The sequence below is a fragment of the Amblyraja radiata genome, chromosome 19 (assembly GCF_010909765.2).
Source record: "Amblyraja radiata isolate CabotCenter1 chromosome 19, sAmbRad1.1.pri, whole genome shotgun sequence".
Lineage (NCBI taxonomy): Eukaryota > Metazoa > Chordata > Chondrichthyes > Rajiformes > Rajidae > Amblyraja > Amblyraja radiata.
Genome location: NC_045974.1, coordinates 2875658 through 2902850, shown reverse-complemented (window position 1 = coordinate 2902850; position 27193 = coordinate 2875658). Strand labels below are relative to the sequence as shown.

At 47.5% G+C, this 27193-nt stretch overlaps 1 protein-coding gene across 1 annotated transcript in view; it reads left to right on the top strand.

Annotated features, from left to right (window-relative positions):
* The window catches only part of iqsec3 (IQ motif and Sec7 domain ArfGEF 3), a 224654-nt gene that overhangs the window by 140133 nt on the left and 57328 nt on the right, over positions 1-27193 (top strand). Inside the window, exons 3-4 of the mRNA XM_033037456.1 lie at positions 7086-7401; positions 25659-26746. Of these exons, the coding sequence (XP_032893347.1) occupies positions 7165-7401; positions 25659-26746 (1325 nt within the window). The 5' untranslated portion in view covers positions 7086-7164. The remainder of the gene's footprint in view (positions 1-7085; positions 7402-25658; positions 26747-27193) is intronic.

The window sequence follows — 27193 nt, the reverse complement described above, 5'->3', positions numbered from 1 at the left end:
GTGCCAAGGAGCAGAGGATAGATCAATCTGAGAGAGGGCTAATGGTTTATTAAAAACATATTTATCGCAAATTTAATTGGAGCTTCCTGAAGTTTGCCAATTGAACGCAGAGAAAACAATGAACATCCCGAGAGCTGGGAGGTCTCGGCAACGTTATAAAGGAACAGATCAAAAACAAAAGGCAGACGCAACGGGTCAGACTGCATCACTGGAACATCTCTGGAGAAAAGGAATAGGCGACGTTTCGGTTCTTGCTATTGAGGGAGTGCAGCGTAGGTTCACCAAGTTAATTCCCGCGATGGCGGGACTGTCATACGTTGAAAGAATGGAGTGGCTGGGCTTATATAATCTGGAATTTAGAAGGATGAGAGGGAATTTTATTGAAACATATAAGATTATTAAGGGTTTGGACACGCTAGAGGCAGGAAACATGTTCCCGATGTTGGGGGAGTCCAGAACCAGGGGCCACAGTTTAAGAATAAGGGGTAAGGCATTTAGAACGGAGACGAGGAAACACTTTTTCTCACAGAGAGTTGTGAGTCTGTGGAATTCTCTGCCTCAGAGGGCGGTTCTCTGGATGCTTTCAAGAGAGAGCTAGATAGGGCTCTTTAAAATAGTGGAGTCAGGGGATATGGGGGGAAGGCAGGAACGGGGTATTGATTGGGGATGATCAGCCATGATCACATTGAATGGCGGTGCTGGCTCGAAGGGCCGAATGGCCTACTCCTGCACCTATTGTCTATTGTCTATTGTCTTCACTATTCCTTTTCTCCAGAGGTGCTGAACGACCGCCTAGTTACTGCAACTGTTGTGTCTATCTTCGGTGTAAACCAGTGTCTGCAGTTCCTCCCCTCCAGATTAAAAACTAAGTTTGCACACTGCCTTAACACGGGGGCTCGGTGAACCTCCACTGACGGAGACATTCTGGCTCCATCATCAACGTATTGTATTCAGCTGGCACTGTTCACCACGCTGAGCACTTTGATTAAAGATTGAAAGGGCTTCCTGCGAGAATCTTCCTCACCATCTGTTCGAGAATAACTGGGTTTACGCGAGGAACTGATAACAGCTGCACCGCTTCACCCACGTGGATGGAATTCAAGAGCGTTGGAGTGTTGCAAAATTAATTTGCTATTATTCCTTTCAATATTGGGTTGCGTTAGGTTCCCATACCATTCATTACAAAGATCCTTGCCATGGATATCCACAAGATCCCTCATCAATATGAATAACAATGCTGTCACTCTGTAAAGATGCCTTTTACTGCAGGGGGAAACGCAGGCCTAATTTAAGAACAAATATTAGTTCTCTGCTACCTTGCTTCAGGCATGGTTTACAAATTACGGTTCAATTATTCCACAGAATCTCAGTGAATTTGAACGCTCTCGTCTCTGGACACTCTCCCTGTGGTTCCACGAGAAGAGTTGGTGTCACAGAGTTATACAGTGTGGAAACAGGCCCTTCAACCCAACTTGCCCACACCGGCCAACATGTCCCAGCTACACTAGTCATAGAGTGATACAGTGTGGAAACAGGCCCTTCGGCCCAACTTGCCCACACCGGCCAACAATGTCCCAGCTACACTAGTCATGGAGTGATACAGTGTGGAAACAGGCCCTTCGGCCCAACTTGCCCACACCGACCAACATGTCCCATCTACTCTAGTCCCCGCTGCCTGCATTTGGTCAATATCCCTCCAAGCCTGTCCTATCCATGTACCTGTCTAAATGTTTCTTAAATGTTGTTATATTACCTGCCTCAGCTACCTCCTCCGGCACAGTTCCCTCTGCAACTCCCTGGGTAACTCTCCCCTTCCCACCCAAACCACCCCCTCCCTAGGTAACTTCCCCTGCAACCGCAGATGATGCAACACCTGTCGCTATACCTCCTCCCTTGACCCTGTCCAGGGGCCCCGACAGTCCTTTCAGGTTAGTCAGAGGTTCACTTGCACCTCCTCCAACCTCATCTACTGTATCCGTTGTTCAAGATGTGGACTCTTATACATCGGCGAGACCAAACGCAGACTGGGCGATCGTTTCATAGACAAATGTCTATTGTCTAATGTGCGGGGATCGCTGGTCGGCACGGTCCCGATGGGCCGAAGGGCCTGTTTCCGCGCTGTATCTCTAAAACTAAAACTAAAAAATTTAAACACCGTTAACACTATCCTACACACACTAGGGACAATTTTTACATTTCTACCCAGCCAATTAACCTACAAACCTGTGCTTCTTTGGAGTGTGGGAGGAAAGCGAAGATCTCTGAGAAAACCCACGCAGGTCATGAGGAGAACGTGCAAACTCCGTACAGACAGCGCCCGTAGTCTAGGCAGCAACTCTACCGCTGTGCCACCGTGACCTGCCCAGTTTGTGGCAGAAGTTATACAGAATGCAGAGGTTTATTGGCATGGACATTGTGGGCCGAAAGGCACGTTCCAGTGAGGTGCCATTCTATGTACTGTGAACAGCTTCAGGAAACAGAGGGCTATTGACTGATGCCTACATTGCCTGTAGTTGACAGGCCTTATATGCTAACCAAATCCAACCTCCGTGGGAAGATTTGATCTATACACCTTGAAGGAAAATCAGGGGGAGAAATTCAACTCAAAGTTTCCAAGTTAATGCCCACAGACATCTTGTTTTGCTGTTGCAATGAATGTGGCGCTGCAGCTGGCAAATTGCAGTTGGCAGTAGCCTTAGACACGGCAGTGGTGGCGGGCGGAGAAGAGGTACCGTGCTGGCAAGCGGATTGGGGGCTCACCACCTGTAACCTCGGAGACGCCTGGGGTTCTGAGGTTGGCAGCGGGAGGTGCCTTGCGGACACGTGGTGGAGCGTCACAACGGCTGGGAAGGCTGAGCGGTGGAGCGTCACAACGGCTGGGAAGGCGGATGAAGGCTGCAGCAGAAAAGGGTCTCCGGTCGTCCTGGACTCCATGCCCACTGGATCCTGACCCAGATCTGTCAAGGACCGTGTGTGTGGGATGGCTGTCTGTGCACCAGTCTCCCCACGTGAAACAAAGTCACGCACAGGCCTCCTCCAACCCTGGAGACATCCATGGTCAGCTAATAGACAATAGACAATAGGTGCAGGAGTAGGCCATTCGGCCCTTCCAGCCAACACCACCATTCAATGTGGTCATGGCTGATCATCCCCAATCAGTACCCCGTTCCTGCCTTCTCCCCATATCCCCTGACTCCGCTATCTTTAAGAGCCCTATCTAGCTCTCTCTTAGAAGGCGTCCAGAGAACCGGCCTCCACCGCCCTCTGAGGCAGAGAATTCCACAGACTCACAACTCTCTGTGTGAAAAAGTGTTTCCTCATCTCCGTTCTAAATGGCTTACCCCTTATTCTTAAACTGTGGCCCCTGGTTCTGGACTCCCCCAACACCGGGAACATGTTTCCTGCCTCTAGCGTGTCCAAACCCTTAATAATCTTATATGTTTCAATGAGATATCCTCTCATCCTTCCATGACCGAGGTGGGGGGGGGGCTAAGAACAACACTGCCCCAGAGCCCTACGATCCACCTTAAACCTATGTCCTCTGGCCCTCGGTTGACCTACTCTGGGCAAGAGATTGTGCATTTAGTAATGTCAGGAGCAGTGCTGTGGGGCCAACGTTACACTCCACGTTGGCAGTCTACACTCGGGTTATTTTTATACCATGACAGCACTCTGTGGTATAAGACAGAATGACGTGGGGACTGTCCAATCTGCTGCATACAATGACTAAAACTCAGCCACCAAGGCAGCTGAGTGGTGGATTAGACTACAGACACACGTGCTGTGAATGTGGCAACAGCTTCATTATATATCAGCAGCTATTGATGAAATAGATATCATCCTCTGTCTAGTGAGAGGCGATCTCTGGTGACGGGCGTGGAGAGAAACATGCTTTTCAAACTTTCAGACATTGCACATGAAACATAGATAATAGGTGCAGGAGTAGGCCATTCGGCCCTTTGAGCCAGCACCGCCATTCAATATGGTCATGGCTGATCATCCATAATCAGTACCCCGTTCCTGCTTTCTCCCCATATCCCTTGATTCCGTTAGCCCTTAGATCTCTATCTAACTCTCTCTTGAAAACATCCAGTGAATCGGCTCCATCTGCCTTCTGTGGCAGAGATTTCCACAAATTTATATATATAGATATGTATATATTTATACAATGGTATATGGACACACTGATCTGTTCTGTATTCATGCCTTCTATGTTCTGTTGTGCTGAAGCAAAGCAAGAATTTCATTGTCCTATCTGGGACACATGACAATAAACTCTCTTGAATCTTGAATCTTGAGATTCACAACTCTGGGTTAAAAACCTTTTCCTCATCTCAGTCCTAAGTGGCCCACCCCTTATTCTGAAACTGTGACCCCTGGTTCTGGACTCCCCCAACATCGGGAATATCGACAATATCAAACTGTGACCTTCACAAGGAGAACGTGCAGACTCCACATCGATAGTATTTGAGCATCAGGGTAGAGCAGCTGGTGGAATTGCTGCCTAACAGCGCCAGGGACCCTGATTCGATCCTGACCTCGGGTGCTGTCTGTGTGGAGTTTGCACGTTCTCTTTGTGACCACGTGGGTTTCCTCCGGGTGCTCCGGATTCCTCCTCCATCTCCAAGACGCACGGGTTTGTCGGCCTTGTCGGCACTCTTGACTCTGCAGAGACCAGTGGAAATGAGCCCAGACTTAGTACAGATATTCATTGGTTTTATTTCATTATAATCGCAATCAAACTCTGCCTCCGTCCTTTTGCCCAGGCTCAGACAAAGTGGCAGTGATTGTAATAATTTTATGGTCGGAAGCTAATGGAGAGAGGCTGCTTTCTTGTTCTTCACATTTCCAATTTTAGTTTTCATCGCCAGGGGTTATAGGTAAAATTGGGAAGGATGTAAAAATGTCTGCAATATGATCCTATCTGTTTCCTTGCCAGAGAAAAGGAGATTAAAACGACTTCCAGATTAATATATTCAAACGTGTTGCTTGAGTTTAAATCTAACGCTTCTTCATTTGCCACTCCACGTGTTGCAACTGCCTGCCACAATTATACATTGATCCTCGTGAATCAATGAGGGAATTGGTGAGGAAGCTGCAGCTTGCCACCGTGTGAAGTCTAAGATAAACACAGAGTGCTGGAGTAACTCAGCGGGTCAGGCAGCATCTGTGGAGAACATGGATAGGTGACGTTTCACAGAGTGCTGGAGTAACTCAGCGGGTCAGGCAGCATCTGTGGAGAACATGGATAGGTGACGTTTCACAGAGTGCTGGAGTAACTCAGCGGGTCAGGCAGCATCTATGGAGCTAAGGAAATAGGCAACGTTTCGGGCCAAAACCCGTAAGGGTTTCGGCCCGAAACGTTGCCTATTTCCAGAAGGATTTCGGCCCGAAACGTTGCCTATTTCCTTAGCTCCATAGATGCTGCTGCACCATAACTCAGTGGGTCAGGCAGCATCTGTGGACAACATGGATAGGTGACGTTTCACAGAGTGCTGGAGTAACTCAGCGGGTCAGGCAGCATCTCTGGAGAGAAGGAATGGGTGATGTTTCGGGTCGAGACCCTTCACAGTTGCTGGTTTACCAAAGAAAGATATAAGGTGCTGGAGTAACTCAGCGGGTCAGGCAGCCTTTCTGGAGATAGGCGACATTTCGGGTCGGGACTTTCCCCTTCTGAATATAAAATCATGTATGCTGTGTATAAGAAAGAACTGCAGATGCTGGAAAAATGGAAGGTAGACAAAAATTGTGGAGAAACTCAGTGGGTGAAGCAGCATCTATGGAGCGAAGGTGGCGTTTTGACCCTATTCCTTGCTCCATAGATTCTGCCTCACCCGCTGAGTTTCTCCAGCATTTGTGTCTACGTTGTGGGGGCATTGATAGGGTGAAGGCACAGAGTCTTTCATCCAGGGTAGTGGAATCATAAACACGAGGACACATGTTTAAGGTGAGAGGGGCAAGTCTCCAGTCTGAAGAAGGGTCTCGTCCCGAAACATCACCCATTCCTTCTCTCCAGAGATGCTGCCTGTCCCGCTGAGTTACTCCAGCATTTTGTATCTATCTTCGGTTTAAACCAGCATCTGCAGTTCCTTGAATCCGCTGCAACTAATGTTTAGTTGATCCCTCGGTTTTGGACGGGAAATTGCTTCCATTTTACAATAAAGGGCCAGGGGAAAGAAATAGCACGAACAAACAGAGGCGAATTATCCTGACATCTCCTTTAAACTCCTAAGACTGGTCTCCCTTTAACCCTCTGAATTAATAAAGCCCCTGTCCCACTTAGGCAATTTTTTCGGCGACTACAGGCGACTAGGCCACATGGTCGCGGGGTGATGCCTGTATGGTCGTGAGTCGTCTCCTCAAGTCACCTAAAGAGTTGTAACGTTTCTCTGGTCGCCGCTGGATTTTGAAATGTTCAAAACATTTTGGCGACTGTGGGCTTGACGTAGCTTGTCTTCCCCTGTCGTAGGTTGTCGCATTTTGTGTCTATCTTTGGTGTAAACCAGCACCTGCTGTTCATTCCTGCACTGTTTGAAGCGTGTTACTAAAGCCCCTGTCCCACTTTCACGACCTAATTGGCGATCTCTGCCCTTGACACATACTCGCAGCATGGTCGCCACGAGGTGGTAGGAGGTCTTCGTAACTCTTCCTCATGCTCGTGAGTGGTCCCCGCTAACTCGTGGCCTCAAGTAGGTCGGGGCATTTTTTCTAGCCTGATAAAAAATGTCCACCAGTAAAAAAAAGGTCGGCATGGAAAAATGTGATACTTTTTACTCGTAGGTAGGTCGTGATGGTAGTCGTAGGTCGATAACTGGCCCGAGAAAACAAATGCAAACATGACATCATTTTATCTTGTGATAATTTTCCACTCGTAGCTAGTCGTAGTTGGTCTTAGGTGTGGAAGACTGAGGTCGAGGGGGGTCATAGACATAATCGTAGGAGGTCTTTTACTTCGGCGAGTCAACACAACTTTGACATTTTTTTCAACCTGTCTAGGATCTTCTAAACTCGTGGATTAGGTCGTCTAAGTGGGACAGGCCCTTAACAGCGTGCGTCTCACCTTTATTTTTTATTTTTTGTTGCAGTAACGAAGCCATCTCTCCCGGAGGCGACCCCGTGAACTCCGAGGCAGACGGCCCAGTGAAGAGCGCAGGTGAATGTGAGATGATGGTCGTGGCGACGGAGGCTGCCGGAGCGGACAGCGCCGGCGACCCGGTGAAATGCCCGTCGGCCGAGGCCAAGGCTTGCCGCATGATCCCCCACTCCAGCGCAATGCTGCAGAAAGCCAGCTTGCACCACACCGCCTCGCCCATGAGAATGCAGCGTGGCAAAGGAACAGCAGCCTGCTCACACCAGCCGGCCTCCGACTACGAGTTGTCCCTGGATCTGAAAAACAAGCAGGTATTCCCCCGGCATCGCACACAACGCACCTGCACTACAAAACACGGACGGCACAAAATAATAGTGCCAGGAAAATGTCACGCTGGCCACAAAAACAACATTTGGGCACAAAGAGACCTCTTTTATTTTAAGAAAGAGGCATCTTTTTATAAAGTCGAAACAAGGAACTGCAGATGCTGCTTTACAAAAAAACAAGATGCAAAGTGCCGGAGTAACTCAGCCGGTCCGGTGGAATACTTGCCGTTCATGCATTGGCAAGGTATCAGGTCAGGACACTTCTTCAGACTAAAGAAGAAAGGTCCCGACCTGAAACGTCACCTATTCATTTTCTCCAGAGATGCTGCCTGTCCCGCTGAGTTACTCAGGAATTTTTTTGTCACCTTTTTTATGGAATTATCTCCCCAAATGCTGTGACCTGTCTTAGTATTATACTGCACTCAGGGCATAGAGATGTACAGACCCAGGGAAACAGGCCCTTCAGCCCACCTCATCCATGCCGACCCAGTTGGCACCCTGGGTTGGTCACATTTGCCTGCATTTGGCCCATTTTCCTCCAAACTCTTCCTCATCCCATCCATTGTTTTCATTAAAGCTGGAAAGAGTGCAGAGAAGATTTACGAGGATGTTGCCAAGATTCGAGGGCTTGAGCTATGGAGAGAGGTTGGGCAGGGCTATATTCCTTGGAGAGCAGGAGGCTGTCTGATCTTATAGAGGTGTGTAAAATGATAAGAGGAATAGATAGGGTGGATGCACAGTGTCTTTTACCAGGGGTAGGGGAATCAAGAACCATCGATGGTCCACAGTGCATCATTCAATCAATGAATGTTTCCAGTAATGGGAGAGTCTAGGACCAGAGGGCACAGCCTCAGAATAAAAGGACATGTCCTTCGAATGGGGATGCAGAGGAGTTTCTTTAGCCAGAGGGTGGTGAATCTGGAATGCATTGCCACAGACGGCTGTGGACTTTGAGTATTTTTAAGGCAGAGTTTGAAAGGTTCTTGATTAGGAAGGGGGACAAAAGTAACTGGAAGAGCCCAGGAGAATAGGGTTCAACGGGAAAATTAGACCAGCCATGATTGGATGGCGGAGTAGACAATGGGCTGAATTGCCCAATTCTGCTCCGATGTCTTTCTAAAAGAGCGTCCTTTAATTCTGACCCTGTGACCTCTGGTCCTAGACTCTCCCACCAGTGGAAACACCCTCTCCACAACCACTCTATCTATGCCTTTCATTATTCTGAAAGTTTCAATGAGCCCCCCCCCCCCCCCCAACCTTCTAAACTCCAGCGAGTAGAGGCCCAGTGCCGTCAAACGCTCATCATATGTAACCCACTCATTCCTGGAATCATTCTTGTAAACCTCCTCTGGACCCACTCCAGAGCCAGCACATCCTTCCTCAGATATGGGGTCCAAATCTGCTCATAATACTCCGAATGCGGCCTGACCAGCACCTCATCGAGCCTCAGCATTACATCCCTGTTTTTGTATTCCTGTCCTCATAGTAATCTCAGGAAAAGGTGTGCCATCGGTGAAGTGTGAAAATACTTTTTTCCATTCTACACTGATCAAATTCTACACAGCCATCATCCAAAGCATGCTCACTTCATCAATTACAGTCTGGTTCAGCAGTTTAGACACTCGCTCCCGTAATAAATTACAACGCATAGTTAACAAAGCATCCAAAATCATCAGCACTCCCCTTCCATCAATAGAATCACTCCATCACAAACGGTCTGTGTCAAGGGTGAAGAAAATCATCTCTGATCCCTCCCACCCAGCTCACCACATCTTCCACCTGCTGCCATCAGGAAGGCGCTACAGCTCACTGTCCGCCAAGACATCTCGATTTAAAAACAGTTTTTACCCACACGCAATACGAATTCTGAACACACTATGACAACAGCACATATCCTCCCCATGCATGTACTGTATATTGTATGATGTTGTGTTTTATGTTATGTTTGACGGGAATCAGCCTACCTTGTAACATCCTGTACTGAACCTGAATTCCACCATCTTGACTGTGTGGTCATTAAATAATCTAATCTAATCTAATCTAATTAGTTGATGATTCATGAATGAGGCTTCACCCTGGCTCCCCATCAATGAAATCTATTCAGTTGTTCAAACTTGTTCCAGATCTGGAATAGATTTTCAGAACACACAGCTGGTTAGAAAAAAAATGGTCCTTCGTTGATGATTCTGTTTTTTCAGACATAACCTTCATGGGCTTAGCATTGTATTGCGTACAGCTTGGGACATTTATGCATTGGTAAATAATGCCATTACATTGACGGCACAGTGGTGCAACTGGTAGAGCTGCTGCCTTACAGCGCTAGAGGTCTGGTTTAAATCCTGACCTCTGGTGCTGTCAGAGTGGAGTTTGCACGTTCTCCCTTAGGTTTCCTCTGGGTGCTCCGGTTCGCTCCTACGTCACAAACACGTGCGGGTTTACAGGTTCATTAGGCCTCTGTGAACTGCAAATTCACAGAGGGAGAGCAAGGAGGGAAGAGACAATGAATTTGGGACTTTAAACTGTGTTGAGTGTTTGTTTTGTTATTACTCTATGTTATGGCTGCAGGCTAAACCATTTTGTTGCACTGAAAAGTGCAATGACAATAAAATTGAATCCAATCCAATCCAAATTGCCCCAAGTGTGTAGGGAGTGGATGAGATAGTGGGATAACACAGAACTAGTGTGTTTTTCACACAGGGAGTTGTGAGTCTGTGGAATTCTTCGGAGGCAGGTTCTCTGGATGCTTTCAAGAGAGATCTAGATAGGGCTCCTAAAGATAGCAGAGTCAGGGGATATGGGGAGAAGGCGGGAACGGGGTACTGATTGGGGATGATCAGCCATGATCACATTGACTGGCGGTGCTGGCTCGAAGGGCCGAATGGCCTACTCCTGCACCTGTTGTCTATTGTCTATTGTGTGGAAACAAAGAACTGCAGATGCTGGGTGTTGCAGTCTGAAGAAGGGTCCCGACCCAAAACGTCACCCATCATTTTCCTCCAGAGATGCTGCCTGACCCGCTGAGTTATTCCAACACATTGAATCTATCATTTTATAGAACTAGTGTGAATGGGTGAATAATGGTCGGTGCCGGACTCAGTGGGCCGAAGGGCCTGTACCATGTTGTATCTTTCAATTCAATCCCACTGCTTTCTTCACATTCCCAATTTTCCCGCTTGTTTTAATTTTTATTATTATGCATCCAGATTGCAACGGAGGTTATTTTCTCTGAGTTGGTGATTTTTAGGGATTAGCAGAGACAATTCTCCCCTGTTGTTATCGGGCAACTGAACCATCTCTATCAACAACTAGAGAGTGGTTCTGAGCTACTATCCACCTCATTGGAAACCCTCGGTCTCTCTTTAGTCAGACTTTAATCTTGCACTAATCATTATTCCCTTCATCATGTAACTGTGCACTGTGAACGGTTCGATTGTAATTGTATTTGGTCTTTCCGCTGACTGGTTAGCACGTAAATAAAAAGCTTCTCACTGTACCTCACAGCGCTAGAGAGGTACACTGGACCTCTAGCGCTGTGAGGTACACTGGACAATAAACTAATCTAAACTAATTGCACTGGCAATTATTCACGGTACCTCGGTACACATAACAATAAACCAAACTAAATTAAATTCAGAATGCAACAGCAGTCCGACTGTGGAATGAGAGTCAGTGGATTTGTAGCAGTGTGTATGGCCATTTGCTGAATGGCTGCTATCTTCATGTCCTGCATTTGGGTCAGTTTTGCTCTCTGTGTGTTAATATTTCATGCTCAGCCATGGGAATCTGAGGACTTGCGCTGTGCTAGCCGTCGATTCTCCACCCTCTCTTTCCACCTCACAGTATGAATATCAGGAAGGGAAAGACTGTGTTTAGCAGCTTTGATGATCAGCAGTAGTTCTGCCTGAGCTGACAGCGCTGTCTGCTTGTCCGACATCGCCTCCTCTCACTGCAGCTGCGTAGGATCGGAGCGCTTCAATTACCCTCTCCTCCTGGCGTGCTCCTGGCCAAATCTCTGCTGCTCCTCCTCCACTTCTTCCCTTCAATTATCTGCGGCTTCTTGCATGAACAGGCTGCTTGTCATTTGCATTCACCTCCTGACTTATACGACCGTCTATGGGACATCCAAATCGCTTCTTTAAACCGCTCTCAGGGAGAACATTGCCCTGTGATGGTGGCATAAAATGGTGGGAATTAATTGAACACAAATCCACGCTCATTTATGTAGGAAGGAACTGTAGATGTTGGTTTAAACCGAAGATAGACACAAAAAGCTGGTGTAACTCTTTGGGTCAGACAGTATTTCTGGAGAGAAGGAATACAGTCAGTGACATTTCGAGCCTTTTCCCCGACTCTCGGTCTGAAGAAAGGTCTCGACCCAAAACGTCACCTGTTCTTTTTCTGCTGCCTGAGTTACTCTAGCTTTTTGAGTCTATCTTAGTTTAGTTTAGTTTAGAGAGACAGCACGGAAACAGGCCCTTCTGCCCACCGAGTCCACACCGACCGGCGATCCCCGCACATTAACACTACCCTACACACACACTAGAGACAATTTACATTTACACCAAGCCAATTAACCTACAAACCTGTACGTCTTTGGTGTGTGGGAGGAAACCGAAGATCTCGGAGAAAACCCACGCGGGTCACGGGGAGAACGTACAAACTCCGTACAGACAGCGCCCGTAGTCGGGATGGAATCTGGGTCTCCGGTGCTGCAAGCGCTGTAAGGCAGCAACTCTACCACTGCACCACCATGCTGCCCCACACTCATTTGATTTAAACCTCCAGTTTAAATTCCATTTGGAATATTTTGGAGGACCAAGAAACCAAGAACCAAGAATCCGCCATCTAATTTTCTTCTTCATTGAATCCTTGTTTTAAATATTTTCTGACTCCAAGAAATATCATTGCATGGGAACATTTGATCACATTTGTAACTTTCATTTGAATTTTAATTCCTTTTATATTATGCTAGGTTTTAGTTCTCAGCTGATGGATAACTTAGACAATTTAATTGCTTTTCTTCCCTTTCTTTCCTCACTACCAATTTAGATTTTGAACAACGATTAGTGTCCACACATGTAACATTAATTGTTCATTTGTACCTGGGTCAGTCATTTGGATTATGATCTTTTATCAATTCTTTTATAAATATGAAAATTAACTCAATCTGCGGTTAATTGAATAGATGCAGCAATGATTTCACAGCAATTCCTATGTGTAGTTTGTGGAGCAGTACGGAAACAGGCCCTTCGGCCTATTGTCGCACAGCAAGCCATCGATTACCCGTTCACACACCAGTTCTACAACATCCCACTTTTTTCGTCCACTCCCCTACACACCAGCGGCAATATAAATACAAGCCCACACATCTTTGGGACTTGGGAGGAAACCCATCCGGACACAGGGAGAACGTGCAAACTCCACACAGACAGCACCCGAGGTCAGGATTGAACCCGCGCCTCCGGTGCAGCTCCACCAACATGCGGCATAGTATTCGTACAATCGATTAATACATTCTTTGAATGCCCCTTCTTTTATGGCTCTTTACTGGTCTGGAAATACAGTTGCTCGTTTTTGATAATTGTATTTACCCGCAGGCATTGTCTTGTTATTGAGGCAGCAGTTCGGCAAGCGGCACTATTTGCTGCCTGGGATGTGTTGCACACTAGGCTGGAGTCTCTTGACTCTCGTGGGCTGATTCAAAGCTGCAACTTTTACACTGCATTTGTTTGCGCGTAACCCAACTCATGTTCGAGGGTCAGAGCCAGCTACAACCTTCTGGCAGCATTGCTGGGATCATGAAATTCAAGACCACACATGCAGCTTATTTTCTCTCGTTATCCTCTCTATGGTCTGCATGCTCATCATCAGGTACAAAATACAGCACTCGCTGACCCGCTGAGTTACTCCAGCACTCTGTGAAACGTCACCTATCCATGTTCTCCACAGATGCTGCCTGACCCGCTGAGTTACTCCAGCACTCTGTGAAACGTCACCTATCCATGTTCTCCACAGATGCTGCCTGACCCGCTGAGTTACTCCAGCACTCTGTGAAACGTCACCTATCCATGTTCTCCACAGATGCTGCCTGACCCGCTGAGTTACTCCAGCACTCTGTGAAACGTCACCTATCCATGTTCTCCACAGATGCTGCCTGACCCGCTGAGTTACTCCAGCACTCTGTGAAACGTCACCTACCCACGTTCTCCACAGGTGCTGCCTGACCCGCTGAGTTACTCCAGCACTCTGCGTTTTTTGTTGCTTTCATTTGCTTCATTGATTTTATGTCCTTTTGAGACTGAGCTGAAGTTGATTATTTTTTAAATATGGCGTGAGGTCAAAAAGAATGTAATTGCTGTGTGTAAGGGGATATATCCAGGCAAGAGGTCTGTTAACGTCTTTAGATGTGATTTTAATTTGGTTTGGCTACTAAGGCTGCTGATCTGCTTCAAAGATTCTGATTCCTCTGCCGATGTAGCATTTTCTTCTGGAAACATTCACGCTGTCAGACAGCATCTGCGGAAAGAGATATAGAGTTAACATTTCAGGTCAACGACCCTTCATTGCAGAAAAAATATTCCCCATGTTGGGGGGAGTCCAGAACCAGGGGTCACAGTTTAAGAATATGGGGTAGGCCATTTAGGACTAAGATGAGGACCAGAGAGTTGTGAATCTGTAGAATTCGCTGCCACAGAAGGTAGCGGAAGTTTTCAAGAGACAGTTAGATATTCGCTCTTGGGCGATCGTTTCGCCGAACACCTCCGCTCAGTCCGCAATAACCTACCTGAACTCCCGGTGGCTCAGCACTTCAACTCCCCCTCCCATTCCCAATCCGACCTCTCTGTCCTGGGTCTCCTCCATTGCCAGAGTGAGCAACATCGGAAATTGGAGGAACAGCACCTCATATTCCGTCTGGGGACCTTGCGTCCGGATGGCATTAACATTGAATTCTCCCAATTTTGCTAGTCCTTGCTGTCTCCTCCCCTTCCTTAACCCTCTAGCTGTCTCCTCCCACCCTCCCATCCGCCCGCCCTCGGGCTCCTCCTCCTCCTCCCCTTTTACTTCCTTCTCCCCCTCCCACCCCCCATCAGTCTGAAGAAGGGTTTCGGCCCGAAACGTCGCCTATTTCCTTCGCTCCATAGATGCTGCTGCACCCGCTGAGTTTCCCCGGCAATTTTGTGTACCTTCGATATATTCGCTCTTTGGGCTAACAGAATCAGGGGATATGGGGAGAAAGCAGGAACGGGATACTGATTTTGGATGATCAGCCATGATCATATTGAATGGCGGTGCTGGCTCGAAGGGCCGAATGGCCTACTCCTGCACCTATTTTCTATGTTTCTATGTTTCATCCGCAAGTGAATTTTGTTTTTCATTCCATTCCGCTGAGCATTTACAGCATTTTCTGTTTTTATTTCCCATTTCCAGTATCTAGTTTATTTATTTTTTTAAAGCCAAGTGTTTTCTGTTGCTGAGGGAGTTTCTCTGTTAAGTCAGCGTTTGCGAGATGAAGAGAGGAAAGTGTTCTTGAGAAGAGAAGTGGAGAGGGGGTTACTTCTTCACTGAATGGATCAAATTCCCATTGTGACAAGAGCTTAGTTTAAATCCAGCAGTTTAAATCCAGTTGTGCCAGATTGACTAGACCAAGTGGCTTAAGTGCTCATTAAATAAAGCAACAGTTGTACTGCAAATAAAACTCGTGGTTGTATCTTGAATTCACCATTATGTTTAGAGAGATACAACATGGAAACAGTGACCTTCGGCCCATCGAGTCCAGGCCGACCATCGATCGCCCGTTCACACTAGTTCTATGTTAATTGCCCCACTCCCCAATAATCATCTTTGAAGGTGGCACTTGATTGATGATTGATTGATTGATTGATTGATCGATTGAAAGCAAGGCAGCAGGCCCTTCAGCCCATCGAGTCAATTCCGACATTCAATCACTCATTTAACTAGCTGTTTAAGAAGGAACTGCAGATGCTGGAAAATCGAAGGTACACAAAAATGCTGGAGAAACTCAGCGGGTGCAGCAGCATCTATGGAGCGAAGGAAATAGGCAACGTTTCGGGCCGAAACCCGGAAGGGTTTCGGCCCGAAACGTTGCCTATTTCCTTCAGGGTTTCGGCCCGAAACGTTGCCTATTTCCTTCGCTACATAGATGCTGCTGCACCCGCTGAGTTTCTCCAGCATTTTTGTGTACCCACTCATTTAACTAGTTTTATTTTTCGCTTAGTTTAGAGATACAACATGCTAGCAGGCCCATCGGCCCACTGAGTCCACGCCCAACCCAACCAATCACCCGTTTGCACTAGTTGCTTGTTATCCGTTGCTTGTTATCCCACTTTCCCATCCACTCCCTACACACGAGGGGGCAATTTACAGAGGGGCCGATTAACCTACAAAACCCGCACGTCTTTGGAGTGTGGGAGGAAACCCGGAGCACCCGGAGGAAACCCACACGGTCACGGGGAGAGCGTGCAAACTCAACACGCAGACAGCACCCGGGGTCAGGATGGAACCTGGCATGTAAGGCAGCGGCACTACCCGCTGCGCCGCTGTTCCGCCCTTGGTTTTGCCCGCAACTCCGTGAGCTTGCCGCAGTCTTTGCTTTTGAAACAGGGGGGAGGATTGACAAGCTGAGGAAAAACAATCAGGAGCAACTTTCTTGTCCTGATATGTGCTCCCGTCTGATCTCGTATCTTTTAATGGAATTTGTGCCCGAAATCTCCCCAAACAAACAGACTTTTCTGACAGTGAAATGCTTCTTTTTGATGCCCGTACAAGAAGTGCACATGTCTGCAGGCTAAACAAGCCGGCGCACCTTGTGAGTAGGAATAGGTGCAAATGTTGGAGAGACCAAAGAAGGGGCATGGTTGCCAATTTAATTTCTTGCATCTGACACTTCAGGCAATTGTAATCCTGCACTGCATGCCTGTCAAAAACCAAATGGAAAAACAGGTGAAGGTGGCTGTGGAATTTGTCCACGTCTGCTGAATGTGCGGGTCTAACATTAAAGTAAGTTAGTAAGTAAGTAAGTTTCTTGGCCAAGTATTCACATACAAGGAATTTGCCTTGGTGCTCCGCCCACAAGTAACAACATGACATACAGTGACAGTTACGAATGACTCAGAAAACACTAAACATTAATAATAATAAAACATTAATGATAAAACAGAAACTGCTAGAAACATGCAATGCTGGGATAAAGAGAGGCAGAGTGCTCATTAAAGGAGGCAGTTGGGGCAGGTAACGTGCAGCTTTTAAGAGACACTCTAACGGCTACATGGACAGGAAAGGTGTATAAGTGATAGGAGCAGAAATAGGCCATATTTGGGTCAAGTCTACTCCGCCATTCACTCGTGGCTGATCTATCTCTCCCACCTAACCCCATTCTCCTGCCTTCTCCCCATAACCCCTGACACCCGCTTTAATCGAGGGATATGGACCACATGCGGGCACATGGGACTAGCGTGGATGAGTTGGGTCAAAGGGCCCGGTTTCCCTGCTGTATGGCTCTATAGTTCCCGGGCTCTTTATCAGAAATAGGGTTCTGGCCACTTGGGGCCACGTCAATGGTTCAACGGTCCTTTATTGTCATGTGTACCATTTAAGGTACAGTGACGTTTACTCTTAAAGATAGCGGAGTCAGGGGATATGGGGAGAAGGCAGGAACGGGGTACTAATTGGGGATGATCAGCCATGATCACATTGAATGGCAGTGCTGGCTCGAAGGGCCGAATGGCCTCCTCCTGCACCTATTGTATATTATTTATTATGATTACATACTCTGTTGTGCTGCAGCAAGTAAGAATGTCATTGTTCTATCTGGGACATATGACAATAAAACTCTCTTGACTTGTGACTTCTTGAGGTAGATGGTAGCTCAGGACCACTCTCTAGTTGGTGATAGGACGATTCAGTTCCCTGATAACAGCTGGGAAGAAACTGTCCCTGAATCTGGATATTGTTCCTGTATCTGTATACTGTTCCTTGGTGTTGGTGTATGGCTGATCATAGAGTCACAGGACACGGAAACAGCCCAACATTCATGCCCAACATTCCATGCCGACCAACATGTCCCATCGAAGCTGGTTTCATTTGCCTGCATTTAGCCCATATCACTGAACCTTCCCTATCCATGTACCTGTCCAAATGTCTTTCGTATGTAGTTATAGTACCTGCCTCAACTACCTCCTCTGACAGCTCATTCCTTACACCCTCAGAGTCTATGTCATAGACATAGACATAGACATCTGGTTCTTGATTCCTCCACCCTGGATAGAAGGCTCACTCTGTCCATTCAGTGAGTACACTTTGAAATGATCGCCCCTCAGCCTCCTGTGCTGCGAGGAGTAAAGTCTTAGCCTGCCCAAACTCTCCCTGCAGTTCAGCCCCTCAATGCCTGGCAACACCCTCGTAAACCTGCTCTGCATTCATAGTATTCTGCGATAAATCCAACACCAAATAAGATTGGTAAAACAATACACAAAGGATTTGGAATTAGGCCTCCTCTTCTTATCGAGTCCACACACAAGATTAGAAGTTGTTCAGCCAGAGCTGGACACGCTTCTCGGCATCTGCACAATGGTGTCTGTTTCTATCACTTATGGACATGAACTCAGCGGGCCAGGCAGCATCTGGGGAGGGAAGAGACAGATGAGGATTCGAGTGATAGGACTCTTAGCCAAACCAACTGCAGTGACTGCCCTGCTGGGGCTCAATGTACAGATCATTCCAAGGGGCGGCACGGTGGTGCAGCAGTAGAGTTGCTGCCTTACAGTGCTTACAGACCCCGGTTAGATCCCGGCTACTGGTGCTGTCTGTACGGAGTTTGCACGTTCTCCCCGGGACCTGCGATGGTTTTCTCCGAGAACTTCGGTTTCCCCCCACACTCCAAAGACCTACATATTTGAAGATTAATTGGCTTGACGTTAATGTTAAAAAAAATTGTTCCTTGTGTAGAATAGTGTTAGCATGCGGGGATCGCTGGCCGGTGCGCACTCGGTGGGCCGAAGGGCCTGTTTCTCTAAAAAACGACAGGAGTCTTATAATTTTGCAGCATTTTCTCTTGTAACATATGTGTGGCGGCACTGTGCAGAGTGTGAGAAGGTGGAGATAGACATGCTTTTCATCCCCTGCTCCATTGTCCAAGGGTTGCTATCAATGAATAACAGACTGCCGTAAGCCCATGGCCACGCTCCGGGTAGATACCATATGTTAAACTCAACACTGAAAATAATTGTTCACAGTGTACTTGCTCATGCATGTTTGTGTTGACAATTAACTAAAACCACGGCTATTCAATTATGCCGATTACTCTATCTGAACTTTGGAATCATTGGACACACATGCAGAATAATTCACTTAAAGGCATCCATTGAATTTCCAATTCACTGTCTTAATACTTGCTAATCTGCCCATCGCTCCCCCAATATGTTCGATCATGATATTGAGAATGATCACACTTTTAAAAGAGACCCTAAGTTGGACATTCAGTTATTCTGCAGCGCACTCCAAAAAGAACTGCTCTATGAAGGCGAGGATAAGACTTGTGAGAGTCAGTGAGAAGCTGGATATGGTCCGGTAAAGAACCATCAATAAGGGCAATGTAAATGAATTTTAATGAGCAAGGCATTGTGAAATTTGTGCGGAAATGGCCTTGAAGCTTCCTAGCAGGGCTTATCTGCATATTCCTTCAATTAAATGCTTCGGTTCTCTTCAGCGTGCACGCCAAACCAACAAAAATGGAACAGTTCCTAAAAAGTGCTGATGAGAAGCAGCCAGAGGAGTAAAGGTGACTTCTGTACTTCACATACCTCCACTGGGCTCTCCCAGACAAGTGTTGTGACCTTCCCAATATGGCAGCCGGCATGACTGGGCCTCTACCACACAAGTGTTGTGACCTTCCCAATATGGCAGCCGGCATTGACCTTCCCAATATGGCAGCCGGCATGACTGGGCCTCCACCACACAAGTGTTGTGACCTTCCCAATATGGCAGCCGGCACAACTTGCACAACAAGAGCATGCGTGAAGACACAAGGAACTGCAGGCGCTGAAATCTTGAGGAAAACACAAAGTGCTGGAGGAACTCAGCGGGCCAGGCAGCATCTGCGAAAGGAATGGACAGGCGGAGTTTTGCGGGACCCTTCTACAGATTCACAAAGTCCTAATCAGGTTCTCCAGAGATGCCACCTGACCTGCTGAGTTACTCCAGCACTTTGTGTTTTACTGAAGATTCCAGCATCAGCAAGTTCCTTGTGTATAACTTAGCATGTTGGCTTTTGTTGGTCTGAGAGTGGGAGGCAGTGAGGTAACCAAGCAGGGTCTCGACCCAAAACATCACCCATTCCTTCTCTCCAGAGATGCAGCCTGTCCTGCTGAGTTACTCCAGCTTTTTGTGTCTTCGGTAAGCAAGCAGGTTGCCATTCAGTTTCCTCCACAAGTTTTGCACTTGTCGCAGTAAATTTGGCCTGAGCAAAAGGTCATAAGGTCATAAGTGATAGGAGTAGAATTAGGCCATTCGGCCCATCAAGTCTACGCCGCCATTCAATCATGGCTGATCTATCTCTCCCTCCTAACCCCATTCTCCTGCCTTCTCCCCATAACCCCTGACACCTATATTGAGCATGCGCAACATTAAGTGTTTAAGAAGGAACTGCAGATGCTGGAAAATCGAAGGTAGACAAAAGTGCTGGAGAAACTCAGCGTGTGCAGCAGCATCTATGGAGCGAAGGAAATAGGCAACGTTTCGGGCCAAAACCCTTCTTCAGTCTGAAGGGGTTGCCGAAAAATGTCAACATGTTGAAAATCCAGCGGCAACCAGAAAAAGGTACGACTCTTTGGGCGACTACTCACGACCAAACACGCGTCACCCCGCGACACGCCATTAACACGATGGAAGTCCGTTACAATGACGACAAAGGGCCAAGAATCACAAAGAGACTCTTCAGAAACAAAAATCAGAAAGCAAGTGCTGGAGGCAAGATAAGGACATCACACGGTGCCTGGTTGAAAGATTAGAAGGATACCACACTTTTCCTGGAATATCCAAAGTGCCATTGTCTTGGTGTTCATTTTAAACATCAATAACTTTCTAGAGGTTGCTGATGGATTTATAAAATATAAGAGCTTATAAGATGTCAAGATTGAAAATAGTTTAATCAGTTGCTTTTTCATCTTTCTGCTGCCAGCGTATTACTGAAGTTTTTTTTATTTCTCCAGAGGGATGGCAGCTTTGTGATCAGTACCTGCATCTCAAGAAATAATAAATGGGAATATAAAGAATTTATACTTTGAAACACTGAAGATGAGGCGATCTTGTGTGGCTGTTGCTTTGAAAGGTCAACGGCAGCCCATGAACCTTGTGACCTCCCTTAAACTGTAATTCCTTGCACTACGATCTTTAATAGTTTCTTCCTTTGTCACTTTGAAGTGACCGACAGCAATAAAGACAAAGACACAAAAACAATTCATTTTTATCTCACAAGCAAACGATAAACAATAGGAGCTGGTGCAGTGGCTGTTGACAGACAACTCTTGCCGTCCAAACTGTATTGGCAGAGGTGACAGAGGTTTAACCCTGGTTGAAGAGGAAGAAAGAGAGAAAGGGAGAGAGAAAGAGAGAGACAGAGAGAGAGACAGAGAGAGAGACAGAGAGAGAGACAGAGACAGAGACAGAGACAGAGACAGAGACAGAGACAGAGACAGAGACAGAGACAGAGACAGAGAGAGAGAGAGAGAGAGAGAGAGAGAGAGAGAGAGAGAGAGAGAGAGAGAGAGAGAGAGAGAGAGAGAGAGAGAGAGTGAACGAGACAAAGAGAGATAGAGAGAGAGGAAGGGAGACAAAGTGGGACACCTCCCCACTAGCTGTGTTCCCCTGTCGCAGTTTTCCTGATAACAGCTGGGAAGAAACTGTCCCTGAAAATGGAGGTGTGCGTTTTCACACGTCTATAACTCTTGCCTGATGGGAGAGGGGAGAAGAGGGAGTGACCAGGGTGCGACTGGTCCTTGATGATGCTGCTGGCCTTGCCGAGGCAGCGTGAGGTGTAGATGGAGTCAAGGGAAGGGAGGTTGGTTTGTGTGTGACACACAGGCATTGATGGTGAACGCTGAACCACAGGACTGTGAAGCTCAAACAATATCAACACGGCAATATGAAGCTGTAACCCACGCAAACCTCATCTCCCAGTTGGAGACCATCAAAGGAGATCATCTATCAGAGGATCTTGCCTTCAACCCAGTCCATAGCAACAGCCTGCAATTGTTCAGCCTCTTTAATATGACAAAATATAAGATTGTTAAGGGCTTGGACACGCTAGAGGCAGGAAACATGTTCCCGATGGTGGGGGAGTCCAGAACCAGGGGCCACAGTTTAAGAATAAGGGGTAAGCCATTTAGAACGGAGACGAGGAAACACTTTTTCTCACAGAGGGCGGTGGAGGCCGGTTCTCTGAATACTTTCAAGAGAGAGCTAGATAGGGCTCTTAACAATAGCGGAGTCAGGGGATATGGGGAGAAGGCAGGAACTGGGTACTGATTGGGGATGATCAACCATGATCACATTGAATGGCGGTGCTGGCTCGAAGGGCCAAATGGCCTATTCCTGCACCTATTGTCTATTGTCTATTGAAACTTCAAGGTCCCTTATTGACCATAACCCCAGAAGGAAACAAGGCAGCAGCCAAGGATTTTGTGAAAGGAGTCTTTTTTTTAACGGAGAATATTGAACGTGGCGAGAGACGCGGAATGTTTGAAATAATGCGCTGTCGTCTTTTTCATGCTAATTAATCGTAAGCTTAATGTGAATTCTTTCATTCTTTCCCCGGGAGATTTTGTGTGCTGATGTTGATAGGTCTGCCCCTGACAGTGAGTGGGGTTGCTGAAGTCACTGCGGGCTCTGATGCCTTTGAGGGTGTTAATGAATGGAGCTAACTCAGTGATGACGTGTCACATCTTACAGAATTAAAGGAAAGAATCCATTAATTTCTCGTCCGTTCGACAAAAAAACAAAACAGCTCCAATCTTTTTAAAACCAGGAATATTAAAAAAAAAAAATTAAGGCGACATAAAAACGTATAAGATTAAAAAATTGGCAATATTGCAGGAGTGGCTATTGGCTTGAGTCCAGAGATTTGACAACAAACAAAAATCTCTCAATCCCTAAACTCATTTGTTTAATTCACAGGTCAGTATTTTATTTGGCATTTGGTGAACCTTTATTAATCCAGAGCTTTAAAAGGAGACCGGTCTTAAGGGCCTGTCCCACTTAGATGATTTTTTAGGCGACTGTCAGCGTTGTAGCAGGTCGCCGAAAAAAACGGTGACTGGACCCCCCTATGACAATGTCTACGACAATGTCTACCGCAACCTACCACCTCGTCGACGTCAAGCTACAGCAAGCTATGGACAACCGGCAACCCATTAGGACGTCCACCTATGACCACACCTACAGCAACCGACGTCCACACAAGCCACAACCTACAACAACCGAAGTCAACCTACGTCCACCCGTGACAAGCAACAACAAGCTACGACCCTGTCGGCGACAACTGAAGACAATTCAGTCGCCGGTGCCTGTCGCCAGTTGACGCCGGTTGACGTAGGTAGTCGCCAATGGAATTCACCAAAGTCGGCACCCGGCAAACAACCAACGTCACCTTGGCGGCAACCTGCATCATCCTGGCGACAACCTATGACAGGGGAAGACAAGCTACGTCAAGCTCACAGTCGCCGAAAGGTTTTGAACATTTCAAAATCCAGCGGCGACCAGAGAAACGTTACGACTCTTTAGGTGACTTGAGGAGACGACTCACGACCGTACAGGCGTCACCCCGCGACCATGTGGCCTAGTCGCCTGTAGTCACCGAAAAAATTGCCTAAGTGGGACAGGGGCTTTATTAATTCAGAGGGTTAAAGGGAGACCAGTCTTAGGAGTTTAAAGGAGATGTCAGAATAATTCACTTCTGTTTGTTCGTGCTATTTCATTCCCCTGGCCCTTTATTGTAAAATGGAAGCAATTTCCCGTTCAAAATTTCCAAAACCGAAGGATAAACCAAACATTAGTTGCAGCGGATTCAAGGAACTGCAGATGCTGGTTTAAACCGAAGATAGATACAAAATGCTGGAGTAACTCAGCGGGACAGGCAGCATCTCTGGAGAGAAGGACTTTTCGGGTCGTGACCCTTCTCCTGACTGATGTCAGGGGAGAGGGAGATACATAGACAAGGAAGTGTAAGGTGTGAAAATAAGACAAAGGGAATGGAGTTCAGGGAAAATACAGAATAGATCATTGATAGCTGGGAGAATGTAATAACAAATTAAACAGATAAAATGTAGTGGGAGGACAGTAAGACTGGTCAGAAAACTGGGAAAGGGGAGGGATGGACAGAGAGAGAGGAAAAGCAAGGGTTACTTGAAGTTAGAGAAGTCAATGTTCATACCGCTGGGGTGTAAGCTGTCCAAGACAAATATGAGGTGCTGTTCCTCCAATTTGCACTGGGCATCACTCTGACAATGGAAGAGGTCCAAAATGCTCAGCGGGTCAGACAGCAACTCTGGAAAACATGCTTAGGAGTTTATGAATCTGAAGAAGGGGCTCAACTTGAAACGTCACCTATCCACGTTCTCCAGAGATGCTGCCTGACCCGCTGAGTTACTCCAGCACTCTGTGAAACGTCACCTATCCACGTTCTCCACAGATGCTGCCTGACCCGCTGAGTTACTCCAGCACTCTGTGTCTTTTATTAGATACAGCAGAATGATTTTTGGAGAAGAAAGTAAAATAGATGAGAGAAAATAGTGACTGGAGAAATTTCTGCTCCCTCAGCTTTAACAATTGATTCAGTTTTTCATGGAAGTCATCTTAAAGTTATCCCCTTCTTTGAAAATGTCAGTTCATATATTGTCTGTTTTTTCCAGTTTAAATAATTCAATATTCACTCCTTTTTTTTGTTTTGTTTTGTTGCTGGATATTAATTTCAAAAGATACATCTTGAAAATATCACTCAGATGAGTGTAGAGTGGGGAGATAATGTTCTGATCATTTTGTAGTGTAGGTGGCCCCTTTACCCTAACATCATTCAGACAGAGAGCAAGGGCTACAAATGTAAAGACTCTTCAATTTTGAGGAAAGCACAGGATTCCTAGATAATCCTGGAAGATTTATTTTGTTCAAATAAACCAGTCGTTTCAGTGCTTCAAGTCTCCACGCTGCGGTAAGCCAGCTATTAATGCCTCCTGACATCATTCAATGAGGAAGATTGTTTGTGTAGGAATGCTGGTTTAAACCGAAGATAGATACAAACAGCTGGAGTAACTCAGCGGGTCAGACAGCAACTCTGCAGGGAAGGAATAAGTGACGTTTCGGGTCGAGACCCTTCTTCAGACTGGAGAGTCAGGGGAAAAGCAAACATGAGATATAGAGAGATATAGAACAACTGAATTTGCAAAACAGTAATAATGATAAGGTTCACCAGATTAATTCCCGGGATGGCGGGACTGTCATACGTTGATAGAATGGAGCGGCTGGGCTTGTACACTCTGGAGTTTAGAAGAATGAGAGGTGATCTTATTGAAGGATATAAAATTATTAAGGTACACAAAAATGCTGGAGAAACTCAGCGGGTGCAGCAGCATCTATGGAGCGAAGGAAATAGGTAACGTTTCGGGCCGAAACGTTACCTATTTCCTTCGCTCCATAGATGGTGCTGCACCCGCTGAGTTTCTCCAGCACTTTTGTGTACCTTCGATTTTCCGGCATCTGCAGTTCCTTCTTAAAATTATTACGGGTTTGGACACGCTAGAGGCAGGAAACATGTTCCCACTGTTGGGGGAGTCCAGAACCAGGGGCCACAGTTTAAGAATAAGGGGTAAACCATATAGAACGGAGGTGAGGAAAACCGTTTTCGTACAGGGAATTGTGAATCTGTGGAATTCTCTGCCGAAGAGGGTGTTGGAGGCAGGTTCTCTGGATACTTTCAAGAGAGAGTTAGATAGGGCTCTTAAAGATAGCGGAGTCAGGGGATATGGGGAGAAGGCAGGAACGGGGTACTGATTGTGGATGATCACATTGAATGGCGGTGCTGGCTCTAAGGGCCAAATGGCCTAGTCCTGCACCTATTGTCTATTGTCTATTATCTATTAAGTAGGAAGTTGAGATTGAGCCCAGGCTGAATAGTTATTGTGTGTGGATACCTGCAGTGAGGCTGACATCTGATGTTGCACCCTCTCCTGTTTCAGATTGAAATGCTGGAGCATAAATACGGAGGACACCTATTGTCTCGCCGAGCTGCGTGCACCATCCAGACGGCCTTCCGCCAGTACCAGCTCAGCAAGAACTTTGAGAAGATCCGCAACTCGCTGCTGGAGAGCCGCATGCCCCGGCGCATCTCCCTGCGCAAGGTCAGGCTGCAGAACGCCGACAGCCTGATGGAGGGCTACAACTTTGCTGGGATCCCACTGGTGCGCTCGCCCTCGCTGCCCGCCAGCATTAGCGGGGCGCTGACCGAGCTGGAGGACTCCTTCACCGAGCAGGTCAAGTCTCTGGCCAAGTCCATCGACGACGCCCTCAGCTCCTGGAGCCTGAAGACCATGTGCTCGCTGCAAGACGGCAGCACCTACCAGTTCACCGAGACCTTCAGCAGCGGCTCCGTGCAGGAGGGAGCGGCGTGCGAGACGGAGAGGGGAGGGCAGGAGGGCAACGGAGAGAGGCTGGATGACAGCGGCCTTGCCCACAGCAGCAGCACGCTGATGATGGCCTTCAGAGACGTCACCTTCCACATCGAGAACAAAAACATGTCTGTCTCCTCGGTGCTCGAGTCTGCTTCCGTTGCCATGGCGAACTGTAACAACGCACAGTCAGTTGTGGAGCAGAGCTCTTCCGCAGCGGCGGGCGATCACGGCCAGTGTCGCGAGGAGGGTGAACGGTCCCCTGATGCTGAGCTGGGGCAAGAGCAGGCGCTGGTGGCCAACAACTACCCACTCACCCAACTGAACGTCAACCTCAACTCCAACGGTCTAGGGGATGGGCTGATGGGGCAGGGCCAGCTCAGCCTGCAGGAGATACAGATGGACCCCCATGACAACGGCATCCTGCAGGACCACCCGCTGGAATCCAGCCTCGTGGACCGTGTGGAGCAGCTCAGCAGCGGCAGCACCACCTCCATCTCGGCCAAGTCTCCATCGGAGGTTTCCTCCAAGGAGGCTCTGCACGCCATGATACTCAGCATGCCCAGGTACCACTGTGACAACCCGAGCGGATGCAAGTCCCTGTCCACCGACACCATCCGCAAACGCCTCTACCGCATCGGCCTCAACCTCTTCAACCTGTAAGTAAGCGCCCGGCGCAAGACTTTATCCAGGGACACTCACCAGCACAATGTCACACAGGCATGGGGGGGGGGGGGGGGTGATGGGGGGGGGGGTGGGGTGAGAGGCATCTCCTTTTCCATACGACTGAAAAGCTGCCTGGAGCAGGTGTGTTGAATTGTAGGTGTCTGCACAGTGGCCCCACAGCAGGTAGACCAGAGTCCTGGGTTCCACCCTGATCTCGGGCGCTGTCAGTGTGGAGTTTGCATGTTCTCCCTGCGACCACATGGGCGTCCTCCGGGTGCTCCGGTTTCCTCCCACGTGCCAAAGACGTGCGGGTTTGTAGGCTAATTGTCCCTCAGTAAATTGCCCCCTAGTGTGTAGGGAGTGGATGGGAAAATGGGATAACAGTTGGATGATCAGCCATGATCACATTGAATGGCGGTGCAGGCTCGAAGGGACGAATG